At 71.7% G+C, this 22,349-nt stretch overlaps 2 protein-coding genes and 1 non-coding gene across 3 annotated transcripts in view; 1 reads left to right on the top strand and 2 right to left on the bottom strand.

The window, feature by feature from the left end:
* DGAT1 (diacylglycerol O-acyltransferase 1) overlaps positions 1–887 on the bottom strand; it is a 4,856-nt gene extending 3,969 nt beyond the window's left edge. Inside the window, 2 exon segments of the mRNA XM_074573568.1 lie at positions 519–623; positions 868–887. Coding sequence (XP_074429669.1) covers positions 519–623; positions 868–887 — 125 coding nt within the window.
* A 3,332-nt stretch (positions 888–4,219) lies between these two features.
* Positions 4,220–21,021, bottom strand: SLC39A4 (solute carrier family 39 member 4). Its single transcript, XM_074573569.1, has 10 exons — positions 20,818–21,021; positions 19,300–19,701; positions 17,902–18,100; positions 15,152–15,324; positions 12,797–12,967; positions 11,112–11,186; positions 10,552–10,606; positions 9,519–9,671; positions 7,726–7,907; positions 4,220–4,348 (listed from the first exon to the last, which is right to left on the bottom strand). Exons 1-10 carry the CDS (start codon positions 21,019–21,021, stop codon positions 4,220–4,222), a joined length of 1,743 nt encoding a protein of 580 aa, XP_074429670.1.
* TRNAR-CCG (transfer RNA arginine (anticodon CCG)) lies at positions 10,363–10,435 on the top strand. The gene has a single exon. It is a non-coding gene; the product is annotated as a tRNA-Arg (tRNA).
* Positions 21,022–22,349: the final 1,328 nt, after the last annotated feature.

Genomic DNA, 22,349 nt, shown 5'->3' on the forward strand with positions numbered 1-22,349 from the left:
CAAAAAAAAAAAACTTGATGGGAATTGAGCCCCCCCCCATCGCTATAGGTCCCTCAGCCCCACATCTGCCCCCCCCCCCCATGTTTCTCAGCCCCGTGGCCCCCCCGCCGAAACCCCCCCCCCACAGACATCACCCACCCCCCCACCCCCCCGCCGCCATTTGCCCCACGGGCCCCTCAGCCCCACACCCCCCATCTCCCCCCCCCCCCCCCCACACACACAAACACACACCCGGGCTCCTCAGACCCCACGGCTCCCTCCCCACCCCTTCCGACCCCTCATCTCCCCCCCCCCCATCCCCCCCAGCCCCAAAATCTTCCCCCCCCCCCCAGCCCCAGCCCCAAAATCGCCGCCATCCCCTCACCCCCGCGCTCCGCACGCGGTCCCGGAAGCGGCACCAGCGAGCGGCCGGAAGCGCGCGCTAGAGCGGCGCCCGCCAACCAGCGAGAGGCCCCCCCCCCCCGGCGCGCGCGCTAGAGCGGCGCCGCGTGGGGAGGGGGGGATGAGGGGGTGCTCGCCGGTCGGTCCTCCAGCCGGCAGCGGGGCTCGAACCCGGGTCTCTCACGCCGCCGCTCCCCGCCCCTCCCGCCTGCGCCACCGCCCCCGGGGCGGCCCCGGCCCGCCTGGGGCGGGGGGGGGGGGCTAAGGGGGGGGGGACGGAGCTGCGCCCTATGGGGACCCTATATCTTATAGGGACCCTGCACCCTATAGGGGTCCTACACCCTATAGGGGCCCTACGTGTCAGCCGGGGGGGGCTGCACCCTATAGAGACCCTGCACCCTATAGAGACCCTGCACCCTATAGGGGTCCTACGCCCTATAGGGGTCCTACACCCTATAGGGGTCCTACGCCCTATAGGAGCCCTACATGTCACCCAGGGGCCGCATCCTATAGGGACCCTGCACCCTCTAGGGGCCAGGCACCCTATAGGGACACTATACCCCCCCCCGGGCTGCGCCCTATAGGGGCCCTGCACCCTGTGGGAGCCCTACACCTCCGCGGGGGCTGCACCCTGTAGGGCCCTGCGCCCTATAGGGGCCCTATATCCTATAGGCACCCTGCACACAGCCCCGGGCTGCACCCTATAGGGGCCAGGCACCCTATAGGGCCATTATACCCTCGCTGGCCTGCTCCCTATGGCGGTCCTACACCCTATAGGGGCCCTACACCCACCCCGGGCTGCACCCTATAGGGGCCGGGCACCCTATAGGGGTCCTACACCCTATAGGGGTCCTATACCCCCCCCCAGGCTGCACCCCGTAGGGGCCCTACACCCCCTAGCAGCCCTGCACCCTATAGACGCCCTACATGTCACGCGGTGACTGCACCCTATGGGGGCCCTGCGCCCTATAGGGACCCTACACACCCCTGGGCTGCACCCTATAGGGGCCCTAGAACCCCCCGAGCTGCACCCTATAGGGACCTCGTCCCCCCACAGGGGCTGCACCCCATAGGGGCTCCGCACCCCACAGGAGCTCTGCGCCCTATAGCGGCCTTACGCCCCCCCCCCCTACAGGGGCTGCACCCTATAGAGACCCTGCACCCTATAGGGGCCCTGCACCCTATAGGGACCACACACCCTATAGGGGCCACACACCCTATAGGGACCACACACCCCATAGGGGCCCTGCACTCTATAGCGGCCCTACACGTCACCCAGGGGCTGCACCCTATAGAGACCCCTGCACCCCGCAGCGGCCCTGCACCCTATAGGGGCCCTACATGTCACCCTGGGGTGCAGCCTATAGGGGCCCTGCACCCCATAGCAGCCCGGCTGGGCCCCACACCATATAGGGGCTGCACACCCTGAGCCTGCCCCACGAGCCCTATAGCGTCCTGGGCCCTATAGCGCCCTGCCCCACAGCCCGGACATGGGGTGTGGGGCCCCTATGGCCCTATAGGGCTCCATCACCCCACGGGGCCCCTATAGCCCTATAGGGCTCCTGCACCCCACAGCGCTCCCCCCACCCCCAGGGCTCCTATAGCCCCATAGAGCCCCTGCACCCCTAGGACTCCTATAGCCCTATAGGTCTTCCACACCCCGGGGGCTCCTACAGCCCCATAGGGCTCCACCACCCCACGGGGCTCCTGCACCCCACAGGGCCCCTAGAGCCCTATAGGGCTCCTGCAGCCCACGGGGCTTCTTCACGCCGTGGGGCCCCTATAGCCCTATAGGGCTCCACTACCCCACGGGGGTCCATCGCCCCTAGAGCCCTATGGGTCTTCCGCACCCCCTGGGGCCCCTATAGCCCCATAGATTTACTTTACCCCCACAGGGCCCCTATAGCCCCATAGGGCTCCTGCACCCCACAGGGCCCCTATAGCCCTATGGGTCTTCCATGCCCCTGGGGTCCCTGTAGCCCCATAGATTTACTTTACCCCCCAGGGCCCCTACAGCCCCATAGGGCCCCTATAGCCCCCCAGGACCCCTATAGCCCTATAGGGCCCCTATAGCCCCCCAGGACCCCCAGCCCCACACCAGGCTCGGGCACCGTCCGGCACCTTTATTGCGGCTGATGGGGCCGATGGGGGGCGGGGGGGGCCCAGGGGCCGTGCCGGGGGTTGGGGTGTGGGGCCAGGCGGGGGCGGGGGGGTGCCAGGGGGGTGTGGGGAGATGTGGGGAGATGTGGGGAGATGCCGGGGCGCTGCAGTGTCACTGTCAGTGCGGTGTCAGGGGGGTGTCGGGGGGCGTCGGGGGGTGTCGGGGGGTGTCAGGGGGGTGTCAGGGGGGTGTTGGGGGTGTCGGGGGGGTGTTGAGAGGTGTCGGTGGGTGTCAGTGGGTGTCAGGGGGGTGTGGGTAGGTGCCGAGGGGTGTCGGCGGGTGTCGGGGGGGGTGTTGGGGGGTGTCGGGGGTGTCGGGGAGGTGTCGGGGGCTGTCGGGGGTGTCAGGGGGTGTTGAGGGGCGTCGGGGGGTGTCGGGGGGGGTGTGGGTAGGTGTTGGGGGGGGTGTTAGGGGGTGTCGGGCGGTGTCGGGGGTGTCGGAGGGGTGTCGGGGGGGTGTGGGTAGGTGCCGAGGGGTGTTGGTGGGTGTCGGGGGGGGTGTTGGGGGGGTGTCGGTGGGTGTTGGGGGGTGTCGGGGGGTGTCGGGGGGATGTCGGGGGGTGTCAAGGGGGTGTTGGGGGGTGTGGGTAGGTGCCGAGGGGTGTTGGTGGGTGTCGGGGGGGGTTGGGGGGTGTTGGTGAGTGTCAGGGGGGTGTCAGGGGGTGTTGGGGGGTGTCGGGGGGGTGTTAGTGAGTGTTGGCGGGTGCCGGGGGGGTGTCAGGGGGTGTCGGGGGGTGTCGGGGGGATGTTGGGGGGTGTCGGGGGGGTGTCAGGGGGTGTGGGTAGGTGTCGGGGGGGGTGTTAGGGGGTGTCGGGCGGTGTCGGGGGGTGTTGGGGGGGTGTTGAAGGGTGTCGGGGGTGTTGGGGGGGTGTTGAGAGGTGTCGGAGGGGTGTCAGTGGGTATCGGGGGGGTGTGGGTAGGTGCTGAGGGGTGTGGCGGGTGTCAGGGGGTGTCGGGGGCTGTCGGGGGTGTCAGGGGGTGTTGGGGGGGGTGTCGGGGGGTGTCGGGGGGGGTGTGGGTAGGTGTTGGGGGGTGTCGGGGGGGTGTCGGGGAGGTGTTGGGGGGTGTCGGGGGTGTCGGGGGAGTGTTGGGGGGTGTCGGGGGGTGTTTGGGAGATGTGGGGAGATGCCGGGGCGCTGCAGTGTCACTGTCAGTGCGGTGTCAGGGGGGTGTTGGGGGGTGTCAGGAGGTGTCGGGGGAGTGTTGGGGGTGTCAGGTGGTGTCGGGGGGGTGTCGGGGGGGTGTTGGGGGGTGTCAGGGGGTGTTGGGGGGGGTGTTGAGGGGTGTTGGGGGGTGTTGGTGGGTGTTGGGGGGTGTCGGTGGGTGTTGGGGGTGTCGGGGGGAGTTGGGGGGTGTCGGGGGGGTGTCGGGTGGTGTCGGGGGGGTGTCGGGGGAGTGTTGGGGGGTGTCAGGGGTGTTGGGGGGGGTGTTGAGGGGTGTTGGGGGGGTGTTGGTGGGTGTTGGTGGGTGTCGGGGGGGTGTCGGGGGAGTGTTGGGGGTGTCAGGGGGTGTTGGGGGGGGTGTTGGGGGGGTGTCAGTGGGTGTCGGGGGGTGTCGGGGGGTGTTGGTGGGGGGTGTTTGGTGGGTGCTGGGGGGGGGGGTGCCGGGGGGGTGTCGGGGGGGGTTGTGGGGTGTCGTCGGGTGTTGCCGGGGGCGGGGGGACGGGGGGGGGGGGGCTCACAGCCGGACTCTGTCCTCGTAGAGCGCCAGCAGCAGCAGCCCCCCCCACCCCCCCAGCAGCCCCGCGCTCTGCAGCCCCAGCAGCGCCCAGGGCCCGCCCGGGCCCCCCCGCAGCAGCGACGGCACCTGCGGCACACGCGGGGCAACGCGTCGGCACGCGCGGCAACACGCCTCGGCACGCGCGCGGCAACACGCAGCAACACGCCTCGGCACACGCAGCACACACGGGGCAACACGCGGGGCAACACGCGGCAACACGCGGCGACACGCCTCGGCACACACAGCAACACACGGGGCAACACGCGGGGCAACACGCAGCAACACACGGGGCAACACGCAGCAACATGTGGGGCAACGCGTCGGCACACACGGCAACACACCTCGGCACACGCAGCAACACACGGGGCAACACGCGGGGCAACACACGGCAACACGCGGGGCAACGCGTCAGCACGCGCGGCAACACACCTCGGCACACGCAGCAACACACGGCAACACGCGTCGGCACACGCAGCACACACGGGGCAACACGTGGGGCAACACGCGGCAACACGCGGGGCAACGCGTCGGCACATGTGGCAACACGCCTCGGCATGCACGCGGCAACACGCAGCAACATGCATCAGCACACGCAGCAACACATGGGGCAACACAGGGCAACACATGGGGCAACGCGTCAGCACACGTGGCAACACGCCTCGGCACGCGCGCAGCAACACGCGGCAACACGCCTCGGCACATGCAGCAACACACGGGGCAACACACGGGGCAACGCGTTGGCACACGCGGCAACACGCGTCAGCACGTGCAGCACACACAGGGCAACATGCGGGGCAACACGCGGCAACACACGGGGCAACACGTTGGCACACGTGGCAACACACGTCGGCACGCGCAGCACACACACGGCAACACGCGGGGCAACACGTGGGGCAACATGTCGGCACACGCGGCAACACGCAGCAACACGTGGGGCAACATGCGGCAACACGCAGTGCAACGTGTTGGCACACGTGGCAACACGCGGCAACACGTGCAGCACACACAAGACAACACGCGGGGCAATGTGTCGGCACACACACGGCAACACGCGGCAACACGCATCAGCATGCACGGCACACACGGGGCAACACACGGGGCAACATGTCAACACACACGCAGCAACACACGGCAACACGTGCGGCACGCACGGGGCAACACGTGGGGCAACGCATCGGCAAACACACGGCAACACGCGTCAGCACGCGCAGCACGCACGGGGCAACACGCGGGGCAACGCGTCGGCACACGTGGCAACATGCGGCAACACGTGGGGCAACACACAGGGCAACATGCGGGGCAACGCGTCGGCACACACGGCAACACGTGCGGCACACACAGGGCAACACGCGGGGCAATGCGTCGGCACACACACAGCAACACGCCTCGGCACACGCAGCACACACGGAGCAACACGTGTCAGCACACACAGGACACACAGAACAACACACGGCACACGCGGAGCAACACGTCAGCACACACAGGACACACGGAGCAACACGCGTCGGCACACGCGGCACACACGGCAGCACACGCGTCGGCACACGCGGGACACACGGCACCGCACGCGTCGGGACATGCGGCACCACGCGGCAGCACACGCAGCACACGTGTGTCACACACACGTCTCACACACACGCGTCACACGCGTCACACACCCCCCCACGTCACACATGTCACACACGTGTCACACATCTCACGTCACCCCCACGTCACACACGTGACACACAGACCACACTTGTCACACGTCACACACATCACACACGTGTCACACCCACACGTCACACACGTGTCACACATGTCAGACTTGTCACACACATACGTCACACACGTCACACCCCCCACGTCACACACGTGTCACACCCCCCCACGTCACACCCACACGTCACACACGTGTCACACCACACATCACACACGTCACGTCACACCCACACGTCACACACATCACACATGTCACACACCCCCCCACATGTCACACACGTGTCACACACACATGTGCCCCCCCACGTCACACCCACACATCACACGTGTCACACACCCCCCCACGTCACACCCACATGTGTCACACCACACGTCACACACGTGTCACACCACACATCACACGTCACACCCACACGTCACACACATCAGACGCACGCCCCCATGTCACACCCACACACGTCACACATGTGTCACACCACACATCACGTATGTCACACACATGTCAGACACACCCCCCCACATCACACCCATCACACCCACACGTCACACACGTGTCACACCACACATGTCACACACACGTCACCCCCCCCGGGTCACACACGTCACACACACGTCACACACACGTCACACATCACACACATGTCACACATCACACACACGTCACACACACGTCACACACATGACACACCCCCCACATGTCACACATCACACATGTCACACGTCACACACACGTCACACACATGACACACCCCCCACATGTCACACACACATCACACACGTCACACACGTCACACACGTCACACGTCACACACACGTCACATGTCACACATCACACGTCACACAGACGTCATACACTTGTCACATGTCACACACACATCACACATGTCACACATCACACATCACACACATATCACACACACGTCACACACGTGTCACATGTCACACATCACACATGTCACACATCACACGCACGTCACACATGTTGCACACATCACACGTCACACACACGTCATACACTTGTCACATGTCACACATCACACACACACATCACACACATATCACACACGTCACACACATGTCACATGTCACACACACGTCACACACACGTCACATGTCACACATCACACACACGTCACACATGTCGCACACATCACACGTCACACACACGTCACACACATGTCACATGTCACACACACGTCACACACACGTCACACACATGTCACACATCACACGTCACACACATGTCACATGTCACACACACGTCACACACGTCACACACACGTCACACATCACACGTCACGCACATGTCACACACACGTCACACACGTCACACACACACGTCACGCACACGTCACATGCACACGTCACACATCACACACATGTCACACACGTGTCACACGTCACACACACGTCACACACGTGTCACACGTGTCACACGTCCCACACACGTCCCAGACACGTCCCACATCACCCGCACGTCACACCCCCCCACGTGTCACACACATGCCACACCCCCCACCCACATCACACCCCCCCACACGTCACGCACACGTCACACACCCCCATACGTCACACACGCGTCACACACACCCCCCCCAGGTCCCACGCGCCCCCCAGGCCCCGCCCCCCGAGGCCCCGCCCCCAGGCCCCGCCCCCGAGGCCCCGCCCCCGAGGCCCCGCCCCCGATGCCCCGCCCCCCAGGCCCCGCCCCCCGAGGCCCCCCGAGGCCCCGCCCCGCCCCCGAGGCCCCGCCCCGCACTGACCACGCCCCCCAGCGCCAGGTGCAGCAGGAGCCCCGCGGAGGCCGCTCCCAGCCAGTCGCGCGCGGGGCCGGCCCCGCCCAGCGCCATTCCCGCCACCAGCCCCGGCAGCAGCGGCAGCGCCGACCCCGCCCCCAGCGCCAGCGCGCGCCGCGGCGGGACCGGCCCCAGCGCGGCCTGGAGCCCTGCGGGGACACGGCACGGCCGGGAACACGCCGCCCCCCGCACCCCCGGCACCCCACAGACCCCCACAGACCCCCCCACAGACCCCCCCCACAGACCCACGGGACCCACAGACCCCCCCACAGACCCCCCCACAGACCCCCCACAGACCCCCCACAGACCCCCGGCACCCACAGACCCCCACACAGACCCCCACAGACCCCCCACAGACCCCCACAGACCCCCACAGACCCCCACAGACCCCCCACAGACCCCCACAGACCCCCACAGACCCCCCACAGACCCCCACAGACCCCCCACAGACCCCCACAGACCCCCACAGACCCACGGGACCCACAGACCCCCCCACAGACCCCCCCACAGGCCCCCCCACACACCACCCCACAGACCCACGGGACCCACAGACCCCCCACAGACCCCCCCACAGACCCCCGGGACCCACAGACCCCCCCACAGACCCCCCCACAGACCCCCGGGACCCACAGACCCCCCACAGGCCCCCACAGACCCCCCACAGACCCCCAGGACCCACAGACCCCCCCACAGACCCCCCCACAGACCCCCACAGACCCCCGGCACCCACAGACCCCCACAGACCCCCACGGACCCATGGGACCCACAGACCCCCCCACAGACCCCCACAGACCCCCACAGACCCCCGGGACCCACAGACCCCCGGGACCCACAGACCCCCCCACAGACCCCCACAGACCCACAGGACCCACAGACCCCCACAGACCCCCCACAGACCCCCCACAGACCCACGGGACCCACAGACCCCCCCACAGACCCCCCCACAGACCCCCGGCACCCACCGCCCCCCGGGACCCCCATAGACCCCCCACCCCCCCCGGGGACCCCCGACCCCCCCCAAGGCCCCACCTTACCCCCACTGCCCCCCAGGACCCCCGACCCCCACAGCCCCCCGCCGCCCCCCCTCACCCCCGGCACCCCCAGGACCCGCGCCCCACACAGACCCCTCCGCCCCCCTGCTGCCCCCCAGGACCCCCGACCCACAGACCCCGCCGCCCCCCGGCACCCCCGGGACCCCCGACGCCCACAAGGCCCCCGCCGCCCCCCCAGGACCCCCGCCCCACACATGGCCCCCGCCACCCCCCCACGCACCCCGTGAGCCCCGCCACCCCCCAGCCCCCCACGCACCCCCCCCACGCCCCCCATCACCCCACATCCCCCCCTAAGCCCCCCACTCCCTCCCCAGGTACCCCCCCGTGTGCCCCACACCCCCAGGCACCCCCCACCCTCTGCACCCCAGCCCCCCCCACACCCCCCCCCCCACCCCCCCATGACCCCCCAACCCCCCCAACCCCCCCACTCCCCCCCCAGGTACCGCCCCCCATCACCCCACATCCCCCCCGAGCCCCCCACTCCCCCCCCACATACCCCCCCCCGTCACCCCACATCCCCCCCCAGCCCCCCACTCCCCCCCCAGGTACCACCCCCCATAAGCCCCACACCCCCCCGAGCCCCCCACCCCCCCCATCACCCCATATCCCCCCCCCAAGCCCCCCACTCTCCCCCCACGTACCCCCCCCCCGCCCCCCCAAGCCCCCCACCCCCAACCCTGTGCCCCCCCAGCCCCCCCCGCCCCTCACCGAGCGCGTGGGGCAGCTCGTGGCAGAGCAGGGCCAGTGCCGTGGCCACCCCGCTGGCCCCCGAGGTGGCGAAGGCGGCCCCCAGCACCAGCCCGTCCACTAGCCCGTGGACCCCGTGGGCCACTGCCATCATCCAGGACAGCGTCTGTGGGGCTGGGGGGGACACGGACACCCCACGGTCACCCATGGCCACCCGTGGCCACCCACGGGCCACCCAGGGCCACCCACACCCCCCAGGGTGCCAGCCCGTCCCCCGGCCCCGTGGCCCGCGGTCACCATCCAGGACAGCATCTGTGGGGCTGGGGGGGACACGGCCACCCCACGGCCACCCACGGCCACCCGTGGCCACCCACGGGCCACCCAGGGCCACCCACACCCCCCCAGGGTGCCAGCCCATCCCCCGTCCCTGTGGCCCAGGGTCACCATCCGGGACGGTGTCCTTGGGGCTGGGGGGGACAGGGACACCCCACGGCCACCCGTGGCCACCCACGGGCCACCCATGGCCACCCACACCCCCCAGGGTGCCAGCCCGTCCCCCGTCCCTGTGGCCCAGGGTCACCATCCGGGACGGTGTCCGTGGGGCTGGGGGGGACACGGACACCCCACGGTCACCCACGGCCACCCACGGCCACCCACGGGCCACCCATGGCTACCCATGGCCACCCAGGGTGCCAGCCCGTCCCCCGGCCCCGTGGCCCAGGGTCACCATCCGGGACGGCGTCCGTGGGGCTGGGGGGGACACGGGGACACCCCACGGGGACACCCCACGGGTGACCCCCGGCCGCCCCCCCCCCCCCCCCCCAGCCCCCCAGCAGCCGCACGGCCCCGCCGGCAGCCGCGCACCGGCCCAGTGGCCTAATGGATAAGGCATCAGCCTCCGGAGCTGGGGATTGTGGGTTCGAGTCCCACCTGGGTCGGGGCCGGGCCCCCCACTTTTTACCGGGGAGAGGGGGGCGCAGTTGGGGGGCTGAAGCTGTGGGGCGGGCGGGGTGGGGGGGTGGAGGTTGTGGGGCGGGGGGGGGCGGTGCCGTACCGTTGCTCTGCAGCTCCTGCGTGCTCTGGGGGGAGGAGGCGTCCTCCACCTTTACCTGGGGGGGGGGGGGGAAGATGTGGGTCTCCTGCCCCATAGACGGGGTGGCTGCCCCACAGCTTGGGGTCTTTCCCCCCCCCCACCCGCCCCATAGCGCTTTCACACCCCCGCCCCACACCCCCCCCGCCCCATAGCCCTTTCACACCCCCTGCCCCACACCCCCCCCCCCGCCCCATAGCGCTTTCACACCCCCGCCCCACACCCCCCCCGCCCCATAGCCCTTTCACACCCCCTGCCCCACCCCCCCCCCGCCCCATAGCGCTTTCACACCCCCTGCCCCACACCCCCCCCCGCCCCATAGCCCTTTCACACCCCCCGCCCCACACACCCCCCCCCGCCCCATAGCGCTTTCACACCCCCTGCCCCACACCCCCCCCCGCCCCATAGCCCTTTCACACCCCCTGCCCCACACCCCCCCCCGCCCCATAGCGCTTTCACACCCCCCCGCCCCACACCCCCCCCCCCACCGGCTCGCTGCCCCACATCCCGCCCCCCCCAAGTACCAGTTCGGTGCTGGAGACCCCCGGCTGCAGCCCCACATCCCCCTGGTCGCGCTGCTGCCCCACGGCGTGGTCACCCTGTGGGCCCCCCCCCCACCCCACAGCCCGTCAGTGCTGCCCCACAACCCGCCCCCCAGCCCCGCCGCACCTCCCGTGGCCCCCCCCCCCAACCCTGCTCTTATGCCCCCCAACCTGCCCCCCCCGTTCCTCCCTGCCCCCCAACTTGCCCCCCAGCACCCCAATGTCCCCTGCCCCCCCAAACCTCTCCCCAGACCCCCAACTTGCCCCCCAGCCCCCCCTAGACACCTCCCCCCCCAACATGCCCCCCAACCTCTCCCCAGACTCCCAAAACCCCCCATGTCCCCCAACCTCCCCCCCACCCCCCGGACCCCCAACACCCCCCTGCCCCCCAACCTGCCCCCCTGTCCCCTAGACCCCCCCCCCCAGACATGCCCCCCAACCTCTCCCCGTGCCCCCTGGCCCCCCCATGCCCCCAGCCCCCCAACCTACCCCCCACGCCCCCCGTCCCCTAGACACCCCCCCAAAACATGCCCCCAAACCTCTCCCCAGACCCCCGGCCCCCCCATGCCCCCAGCCCCCGTAACTTGCCCCCCGGCCCCCCAACACCCCCAGCCCCCCAACCAGCCCCCCAACCTGCCCCCCACGCCCCCTGTCCCCTAGACACCCCCCCCCGAAAACATGTCCCCCCGGCCCCCCCCCATGCCCCCTGCCCCCCCAACTTGCCCCCCGGCCCCCCTAACTTGCCCCCAGCCCCCCAACCTGCCCCCCACAACCCTGTCCCCTAGACACCCCCCCCCCAAACATGCCCCCCAACCACCCCCTGGCCCCCCCATGCCCCCCAACACCGCCAGCCCCCCAACCCGCCCCCCACGCCTCCTGTCCCCTAGACACCCCCCCCCAAACATGTCCCCCCGGCCCCCCCATGCCCCCAGCCCCCCAACCTGCCCCCCACACCCCCTGTCCCCTAGACACCCCCCCAAAACATGCCCCCCAACCTCTCCCCAGACCCCCGGCCCCCCCATGCCCCCTGCCCCCCTAACTTGCCCCCAGCCCCCCAACACCCCCAGCCCCCCAACCTGCCCCCCACGCCCCCCGTCCCCTAGACACCCCCCCCCAAAATGCCCCCCAACCACCCCCTGGCCCCCCCATGCCCCCCAACACCCCCAGCCCCCCAACCCGCCCCCCACGCCCCCTGTCCCCTAGACACCCCCCCCCCAAACATGTCCCCCCGGCCCCCCCATGCCCCCAGCCCCCCAACCTGCCCCCCACGCCCCCCGTCCCCTAGACACCCCCCCCCCCAAAACATGCCCCCCAACCTCTCCCCAGACCCCCGGCCCCCCCATGCCCCCTGCCCCCCTAACTTGCCCCCAGCCCCCCAACACCCCCAGCCCCCCAACCCGCCCCCCACGCCCCCTGTCCCCTAGACACCCCCCCCCAAACATGTCCCCCCGGCCCCCCCATGCCCCCAGCCCCCCAACTCCCCCAGCCCCCCAGCCTGCCCCCCACGCCCCCTGTCCCCTAGACACCCCCCCCCCCCAAACATGTCCCCCCGGCCCCCCCATGCCCCCAGCCCCCCAACCTGCCCCCCACGCCCCCCGTCCCCTAGACACCCCCCCCCCCAAAACATGCCCCCCAACCTCTCCCCAGCCCCCCCCCGTGCCCCCCACCTGTTGCGGGGGGGGCAGCAGGATGCCCAGCAGCTTGTCCAGCAGGAAGGCGGCGTAGAGCCCCCCCAGCACCCCCAGCAGCGGCCAGGGCAGCTGCGACCCCCCGCCGTGGGGCTGGGCCCCCCCGCCGTGGGGCTGCTCCCCCCCGCCGTGGCTGTGCACCCCCAGCACCTGCGGGGGGGGGGGACACACACGGAGGGGGGGGGGACACACGCGGGGGGGGCTCAGACAGGCCCGTGCCCCTCCATGTCCCCCCGTCGCGGGTGTCCCCGTCCCCCCCCCCGTGTCCCCTCCGTGTCCTGTCCCCCCCCCTCCGTGTCCCCCCCTCAGTCCCCCCCCCACGATGTCCCCACCATGACCCTCCCCCGTGGGTGTCCCCCCCCCGTGTGTGTGACACCCCCCCCCCAAGGGCGTCCCCTGCGTCCCCTCACGTCCCCTTCCCTGTGGGTTTGTCCCCCCCCCCAGTGCGTATCCCCCCCGTGATGTCCCTCCTGTGACGTCCCCCCGTTGGTGTCCCCCCCCCCGTGTCCCCCCCCCCCCATGTCCCTGTGTCCCCCCCGTGTCCCACCTGGGGCAGGAGGGGCAGCAGCGTGTCCCCGCTGAGCATCCCGTGTCCCCCCCCGTGTGTGTGTCCCCCCGGGTCCCCCTGGGTCCCCCCATGTCCCCCCCTGTGTCCCCCCCATGTGTGTGCCCCCCCAATGTCCCCCCCTGTCCCCCCCGTGTCTCCCTGTGGGTGAGTGTCCCCGTGTCCCCCCTTGTCCCCCCATGGGTGAGTGTCCCTGTGTCCCCCCGTGTCCCCAATGTCCCCCATGTCCCCCATGTCCCCGTGTCCTCCCGTGTCCCCACATCCCCATGTCCCCCTGTGTCCCTCTGTGTCCCCCGTGTCCCCCCGTGTCCCACCTGGGGCAGGAGGGGCAGCAGCGCGTCCCCACTGAGGGCCCCGTGTCCCCCCCCCGTGTGTGTCCCCCCGTGTCCCTCCATGTCCCCCCCGTTTCCCCCCCATGTGTGTGTCCCCCCAATGTCCCCCCCTGTCCCCCCTGTGTCCCCCCATGGGTGAGTGTCCCTGTGTCCCCCCTTGTCCCCCCATGGTTGAGTGTCCCTGTGTCCCCCCATGTCCCCCCACGTCCCCGTGTCCCCCCATGGGTGAGTGTCCCCGTGTCCCCCCATGTCCCCCCGTGTCCCACCTGGGGCAGGAGGTGCAGCAGCGCGTCCCCGCTGAGGGCCCCGTGTGTCCCCCCGTGTGTGTCCCTCCGTGTCCCCCCATGTCCCCGTGTCCCCCCGTGTCCCCCTGTGTCCCCCCGTGTCCCCCCATGTCCCACCTGGGGCAGGAGGTGCAGCAGCGTGTCCCCTCTGAGGGCCCCGTGTCCCCCCATGTCCCCGTGTCCCCCCATGTCCCCATGTCCCCCCGTGTCCCCCCGTGTCCCCCCATGTCCCCGTGTCCCCCCGTGTCCCCCCGTGTCCCCCCGTGTCCCACCTGTGGCAGGAGGTGCAGCAGCGCGTCCCCGCTGAGGTCCCCGTGTGTCCCCCCGTGTGTGTCCCGCCATGTCCCCCCATGTCCCCGTGTCCCCCCGTGTCCCCCCGTGTCCCTCCATGTCCCCATGTCCCCCCATGTCCCCGTGTCCCCCCGTGTCCCACCTGTGGCAGGAGGTGCAGCAGCGCGTCCCCACTGAGGTCCCCGTGTGTCCCCCCGTGTGTGTCCCGCCATGTCCCCCCATGTCCCCGTGTCCCCCCGTGTCCCCCCGTGTCCCTCCATGTCCCCATGTCCCCCCATGTCCCCGTGTCCCCCCGTGTCCCACCTGGGGCAGGAGGTGCAGCAGCGCGTCCCCACTGAGGTCCCCGTGTGTCCCCCCGTGTGTGTCCCGCCATGTCCCCCCATGTCCCCGTGTCCCCCCGTGTCCCCCCATGTCCCCCCATGTCCCCGTGTCCCCCCATGTCCCCACATCCCTGTGTCCCCCTGTGTCCCTCTGTGTCCCCCGTGTCCCCCCGTGTCCCACCTGGGGCAGGAGGTGCAGCAGCGCGTCCCCACTGAGGTCCCCGTGTGTCCCCCCGTGTGTGTCCCGCCATGTCCCCCCATGTCCCCGTGTCCCCCCGTGTCCCCCCATGTCCCCCCATGTCCCCGTGTCCCCCCATGTCCCCACATCCCTGTGTCCCCCTGTGTCCCTCTGTGTCCCCCGTGTCCCCCCGTGTCCCACCTGGGGCAGGAGGTGCAGCAGCGCGTCCCCACTGAGGTCCCCGTGTGTCCCCCCGTGTGTGTCCCGCCATGTCCCCCCATGTCCCCGTGTCCCCCCGTGTCCCCCCATGTCCCCCCATGTCCCCGTGTCCCCCCGTGTCCCCCCGTGTCCCCCCGTGTCCCACCTGGGGCAGGAGGTGCAGCAGCGCGTCCCCGCTGAGGGCCCCGGCCGCCAGCCCCATGAGCAGCGGCTGCAGCCAGCGCTGGGCGCGGTGACAGAGGGGACACCGCAGCAGGGCCAGCGCCAGCAGCGGGCACAGCACCAGCACCAGCCCCGCCACCAGCGCCAGCGCGTACCCTGGGGACGGGGACATGGGGACATGGGGACACCGTGGGGACACAGGGACAGGGACGGCCCCGGCACTGACCCCAGCGCGTACCCTGGGGACAGGGACATGGGGACATGGGGACACCGTGGGGACACCGTGGGGACAGGGACAGCCCCGGCACCAGCGCCAGCGCATACCCTGGGGACGGGGACATGGGGACACCATGGGGACACAGGGACAGGGACAGCCCCGCCACTGACCGCAGGGCACACCCTGGGGACGGGGACATGGGGACATGGGGACACCGTGGGGACACCATGGGGACAGGGACAGCCCCGGCACCAGCGCCAGCGCGTACCCTGGGGATGGGGACACGGGGACATGGGGACATGGGGACACCATGGGGACACAGGGACAGGGACGGCCCCGCCACTGACCCCAGCGTGTGCCCTGGGGACGGGGACATGAGGACACAGGGACATGGGGACTCCATGGGGACAGGGCCAGCCCCGCCACCAGCACCAGCGCGTACCCCGGGGACAGGGACATGGGGACATGGGGACACCATGGGGACAGGGAAAGCCCCGCCACCGACCCCAGCGCGTGCCCTGGGGACATGGGGACACCATGGGGACACAGGGACAGGGACAGCCCTGCCACCAACCCCAGCGCGTGCCCTGGGGACGGGGACATGGGGACACCATGGGGACAGCCGCGTCTTGTCCCCATCCCCAGGGGTGGCATCCCGTGGCACGGCAGGACACTGTCCCCGTCCCTGTCCCCAGCCCCATCCCTGTCCTTGTCCCCATCCCTGTCCCCTGTCCCTGTCCCCATCCTTGTCCCTGTCTCCTGTCCCCATCCCTGTCCCCGTCCCTGTCCCCTGTCCCTGTCCCCTATCCCTGTCCCCATCCTTGTCCCTGTCTCCTGTCCCCATCCCTGTCCCCGTCCCTGTCCCCTGTCCCCTGTCCCTGTCCCCTGTCCCTGTCCCTGTCCTTGTCCCCATCCTTGTCCCTGTCTCCTGTCCCCGTCCCCTGTCCCCATCCCTGTCCCCGTCCCTGTCCCCTGTCCCCTGTCCCTGTCCCCTGTCCCCATCCCTGTCCCCATCCCTGTCCCTGTCTCCTGTCCCCATCCCTGTCCCCGTCCCTGTCCCCTGTCCCCGTCCCCATCCCCGTCCCCACTCACTCTCGGCGACGCTGAGCTGGTGGTCGGTGGCCGTGGGGCCGGGGCTGGTGGCCGTGGGGCCGGTGGCCGTGGGGGCGACGGCGGTGGGGCCGGTGGCCGTGGGGCCGTGGCGCTGGGGGGACGGAGGGATGGCGGCCCCCCCGGGGAGCCCCAGGGCCGGCAGCAGCTCGGGGGGGGGCTGGAGGGGGCAGGGGGAGGGGAAGGTCTCAGCGGGGGGGGGCTGCCCCCCCCCAGGGCACCCCGACCCCCCCCGGGGCACCGTGACCCCCCCCCTGCACCTTGACCCCCCCCCCCGCAGCAGCCCCGACCCCCCCAGGGGAGCACAGAGACCCCCATGGGGGCCCTCACCCCCCCGCCAGGACCCTTGACCCCCCCCCCCAAGGGAGCCCGGTCCCCCCATGGCCACCCCGACCCCCCCCCAGGGCACCCTGACCCCCCCCCAAGGACCCCTGACCCCCCAGAACACCCTTAACCCCCCCCCCCCGGGCACCCCAGACCCCCCCCCCCGGGTGCCCCCCACTCACCCCGTCCCGGGGCTGGCTCTGGGTGTGGGGCAGAGCCTCGGGGGGGGGGTCCCGGCCGGGGGGGGGCGCGTTGGGGTCCCCGGGGGGGTCCCGGTCCCCGTGGGGGGGGTCCTGGGGGGGGCCCAGCCCCGGCTGCTCCATCAGGGGGCTCAGCCCTGCCGGGCACCGTCAGAGTCTGCCCCACGGATCTGCCCCACGGCCCCCTGCCCCACAGCCCCCTGCCCCACAGATCTACCTCACGACCCCCTGCCCCACGGATCTGCCCCACGGCCCCCTGCCCCACGGATCTGCCCCATGGCCCCCTGCCCCACAGCCCCCTGCCCCACGGATATGGCCCACAGCCCCCTGCCCCACAGACCTGTCCCATGGCCCCCCATCCCCAACCCCCCCTGCCCCACATCCCCCCCACCCCGCCATCCCCAGCCCCCCACGTCCCCGCTCCCCATAGGGTGCAACCCCCCCCCCGCAGCCCCCCACAGACCCCATCCCCCCCCCCGCCCCCCATAGACCCTCATCTCCCCCCATCTCCCCCCAACCCCCATCTCCTCCCACCCCCCCCGCCCCCCATCTCCCCCCAACATCCCCCCAAACCCCCCATCTCCCCCCATCCCTCATCTCCCCAGGCCCCCCTGCCCCCCATCTCCCCCCATCTCCCCCCACCCACTCCCTGCCCCCCATCTCCCCCCAACTCCCCTCCCACCCCCATCTCCCCCCATCCCCCATCTTCCCCCACCCCCTCCTTGCCCCCCATCTCCCCCCATCCCCCATCACCCCCCAGCCCCCCCGCCCCCCATCTCCCCCCAACCCCCCCCGCCCCCCATCCGCCATCTTCCCCCACCCCCTCCCTGCCCCCCATCACCCCCCAACCCCCCCCCCCCGGCCCCCCCTCGCCCCCCTCACCCTGCCCCTGGCCCCCGGGGGGCCCGATCCCGCGTTGCCGGCCGTGTGGGGCGCAGCCGGGGGGCTGGGGGGGGCGCAGGCAGCGCCCGCGCAGCACCAGTGCTCCCAGTGCGGCCAGTAGCCGCTGTCCCGGCCGGCCCCCCACCCGCGGGGACACCGCCGCGCCGGCCGCCAGCACCTGCGCCGCGTCCACGCAGCCCTGCGCCACGGCCACCGTCACCCGCGGGGCACGCGGGGGCCACCGGGCCACCCGGGCCACCTCCCCGGGGCACGCGCGGCCGGGCGGTGGTGGCCACATCAAGTGTCACCTCCCCGGGGCACGCATGGCCATACAGTGGTGGCCATGGCACGTGTCACCTCCCCGGGGCACGCATGGCCATACAATGGTGGCCACATCATGTGTCACCTCCCCAGGGCACACGTGGCCACGCAATGGTGGCCATGGCACATGCCACCTCCCCTGGACACGTGTGTCTACACATTGGTGGCCATAGCACGTGTCACCTCTCTGGGGCACTCATGGCCATACAATGGTAGCCACATCATGTGTCACCTCCCCGGGGCACGTGTGTCCACGCAATGGTGGCCTTGGCACATGTCACCTCCCCGTGGCACATGTGTCCCCACAGTGGTGGCCACATCATGTGTCACCTCCCCGGGGCACACGTGTCCATGCAATGGTGGCCATGGCACATGCCACCTCCCCTGGACACGTGTGTCCACACAGTTGGTGGCCATGGCACGTGTCACGTCTCTGGGGCACTCATGGCCATACAATGGTGGCCACATCTTGTGTCACCTCCCCGGGGCATGTGTATCCACACAGTGGTGGCCTTGGCACATGTGTCCCCACAGTGGTGGCCACATCATGTGTCACCTCCTCGGGGCACACGTGTCCATGCAATGGTGGCCATGGCACATGCCACCTCCCCTGGACATGTGTGTCCACACAGTTGGTGGCCATGGCACGTGTCGCCTGCCCATGGCACACATGGCCATACAATGGTGGCCACATCAAGTGTCACGTCCCCGGGGCACACATGGCCATCCAATGGTGGCCATGGCACGTGTCACCTCCCCAGGGCATGTGTGTCCACACAGTTGGTGGCCACATCAAGTGTCACCTCCCCAGGGCACATGTGTCCACGCAATGGTGGCCTTGGCACATGTCACCTCCCCGTGGCACAGGTGTCCCCACAGCGGTGGCCACATCACGTGTCACCTCCTCGGGGCACAGGTGTCCACGCAATGGTGGCCTTGGCACATGCCACCTCCCTGGGCCATGCGTGTCCACACAGTTGGTGGCCACGGCACACGTCCCCTCCCTGGGCCACGTGTACCCACGCGGTGGTGGCCATGGCACGTGTCACCTCCCCTCGGGCGCGCGCGTCCCCTCACCTCCTGCCCGTCGGCGCTGCGGTAGTTGGGCTGCACGGCCGCCAGCAGCTCCGCCACCGCCCGCAGCGCGGGGACACCGCTGCCGGGGTCGGTGACATTGCCGGTGCCGGTGCCGGGGTCGGTGTCAGTGTCGGTGCCGTTGCCGGTGTTGGTGTCGGTGCCGGTGCCGTTGCCGGTGTCGGTGTCGGTGCCGTTGCCGGTGTTGGTGTCGGTGTCGGTGCCGGCGAAGGCGCGGTGCAGGGCGCGGGCGCGGGCGGCCCAGTCCCCCGCGGTGCCGTGGGCGCAGGTGGCCGGGGGCTGGCGCAGGGTGGCCAACACGGCGGCCCCCAGCCAGGGCAGGTCGGGGGCCTCCAGCCGGGGCCCGGCACCCGCCAGCGCCAGGACGGCGTCCGCCGAGAGGCACTGAGGGGACAGGGACGGGGGTGACGGGGACGCCGGGGGGGGGGACGTGGGGGGAGAAGGGGACGTGGGGGGTCGGGGTGGCATGGGGTGACGTGGGGGGGTGATGTGGGGGGTGACATGGGGGGGTCAGGGTGGCATGGGGTGACACGGGGGGGTGACATGGGGGGTGACACGGGGGGTGACATGGGGGGGTGACATGGGGGGTGACATGGGGGGTGACATGGGGGGTGACATGGGGGGGGTCAGGGTGGCATGGGGTGACGTGGGGGGGTGATACAGGGGGTGACATGGGGGGTGACATGGGGGGTGACATGGGGGGGTGACATGGGGGGGGTCAGGGTGCTGGGGGAGGGGGGGGGGTCAGGACCCCCCAAACACACCCCTCCCCCCAACGTGGCCCCCCCTCGGAGCACCCCCCACACCGCCCTCCCCATGGGGGTCCCGTGGGACACCCCAAAGCCCTTGTTGTGGGTTTGGGGGGGGGGGGGGGTGTCAAGGTGACGGGGCCTGACCCACCCCCCCGGGACACGGGGAGCACACGCCGTGACACGGCACGGCACGGCACGGCACGGCACCGGGCACCCCACAGGGGCCATGGGGGCCCCCTGGCACCCTGCATGGGGTCAGGGACCCCCCCGGGCACCCCACGGGGTCAGGGACCCCCCCGGTGTCCCCCAGGCCCCAGCAGAGGCCACGCAGCACCCCCTGCACCCCACGGCAGCACCGGCACCACCGGGACCCCTGGGGAGGGGGACTGGGACCCGGGGTGGGGGGCAGCAGGTGCCTGGGCCGTGCCGTGCCGTGCCGTGCGGCGACGCGACACACCACGCCATGCCGTGCCAGGCAGTGCGGCACGGTGCCCCACGGCGATGCGGCGCGCCACGCCACGCCGTGCCATGCCGTGCCGTGCGCCGCGGCACAGTGCCGCGCAGCGATGCAGCATCCCTCGCCACGCCACGCCACGCCACGCTGTGCCACCCGCAAGGGCGCCAGCCGCCGCCACGCGGCACCGTGCCGTGCCGTGTGCCGCGCCGTGCCGGCCCGCTGGAGTTTGACCCCCCGCCCCCGTCCTCCCTTTTCCACACGGCCCCGAGTGCCGGCGGCGCGGGCGCTTACCGTTCCACACGGCCCGGCGTGGCGGCACTGCGCACGGCCGCCGGCGATGCCCACGAGGGCCCGCACCGCGCCGCGGGACAGGGAGCCCCGGCCCGACGACAGCAGGGCCTCCAGGGCCGCCATGGCCGCGGCCGCGTCGGGGGGGTCCCGGCCGCTGGCCCCCGGGGCCACCAGCAGCAGCAGCAGCAGCAGCAGCGGTGGCATGGCGGCGCGGGGCTTGCGGTGTGTGCCGGTGGGCCGCCGTGCCGCCCGCCCCGGGGGTTGCCAGCGGGTGCCGGTGCGGCCGTGGGGCGCCAGGGCCGTAAAAGCGCCCGGGGCCGCGGCAGTGATTGGCTCCGGGAGAGATTGTCCCGGGTTAACCATTCCTCAGGGCCCGGCACCTCCGCCCGGCCCCCCCCGAACCCCGGCACCGCCGACGGCACCCCCCGCCCCCGCCTCTCCCGGGGGTGCTGGGACCCCCCCGGCTCCCGGCTCCGGTGCCGAGCTCGTGCCCGGGTGCTGGCGTCCCCCGCTTTTGGGTGCCGGGCTCCCCCCCGCGCCCGTCCTGGTGACACCCCGCCGGGAAGGGACGGTGTCTGGCGCCGGGGCCGCGCCGAGCGTCTCGTCGCCCGCAGGAGCGCGGTGTCCGCGGCACCGGGGTGCGAGAGGAGCCGGCACCGCACACCGCCGCCACCGCCCTGCCTAGGGGAAGGGACTCGGGGGGGGACACGGTGACACACCGCGCCGCCTTGATGGACGTCGGTGCACGGCAGGTCTGAGTGGCGCGGCGCGGCGTGGCGGCGTGTGGTACCGCATGGCACCGCCAGGCCCACGGACACGGCCCATGCCGGTGCCCCAGGAGCTGCCTGGTTGCCCCACGGCTCCCGTGCCCGGTGCTGGCATGGCTGTGCCCCGGCAGAGGGACGGGCAGAGAGGCTGTCGTGGCCTCCGAGGCGTCACCGTGGCCGGCGTGGCCAAGCACCACGACGGCCCGTACCCAACCGGCGGGCAGGGATTCCTCCCTCGCCGTGTGCCCGCCCGTCCCGGCACACCGGTCGGTGCCGCCGTGGTCTCTCCCCACAGCCAAAGCGCAGCCGGGCTGGTGGCACCACCGGCGTCCGCCCCGGCGTCCCCCATTGTCACCAGTGACGCCCTGGCGCCCATCGGCGCTCCCGGCACTGCCGGCGGTGTCCAGCGCTGCGCGCCCACCGCGCCACGGCCGGGCCCGGCGGCCCCATGGGATCAGCCTCCGGCGCCGGGGACTGTGGGCTCGAGTCCCACCCGGGCTGGGGGGGGGGGAGCGTGGGTTTTGCCCCACGGCGGGTGGCCGGAGCCCTCCGGCAGCGCCGCGGTGGCACCAGGAAACGCCGACGGGGGAAGGGGTCCCGCCGCCGCCTCGGCAGTTAATATCCCGGCAACGAGCCAAGTCTCGTTAAGGGTAATAAAGGAATAAACCTCCCCACGCGATATTCCGGCCGCCGTTATCGCGGCGAGGCATCGGCCAAGCTGCCGGGGCGGTTAATGTTTGATGCCGGGGCGATGCTCCGGCAGAG

The sequence above is a fragment of the Larus michahellis genome, chromosome 2, assembly GCF_964199755.1.
Source record: "Larus michahellis chromosome 2, bLarMic1.1, whole genome shotgun sequence".
NCBI classification, from domain to species: domain Eukaryota; kingdom Metazoa; phylum Chordata; class Aves; order Charadriiformes; family Laridae; genus Larus; species Larus michahellis.

Bases quoted from the DNA above. Each gene is read 5' to 3' on its own strand.
- SLC39A4 (XM_074573569.1), bottom strand. From the start codon at position 21,021: ATGCCACCGCTGCTGCTGCTGCTGCTGCTGCTGGTGGCCCCGGGGGCC. The intron at 11,187-12,796 runs GTGGGGGGCACG...GGGGGCCCACAG, and splicing joins TGCTGCCCCCCCCGCAACAG to GGTGACCACGCCGTGGGGCA. The intron at 7,908-9,518 runs GTGAGGGGCGGG...GTGTCCCCGCAG, and splicing joins CGAGCTGCCCCACGCGCTCG to GGCTCCAGGCCGCGCTGGGG.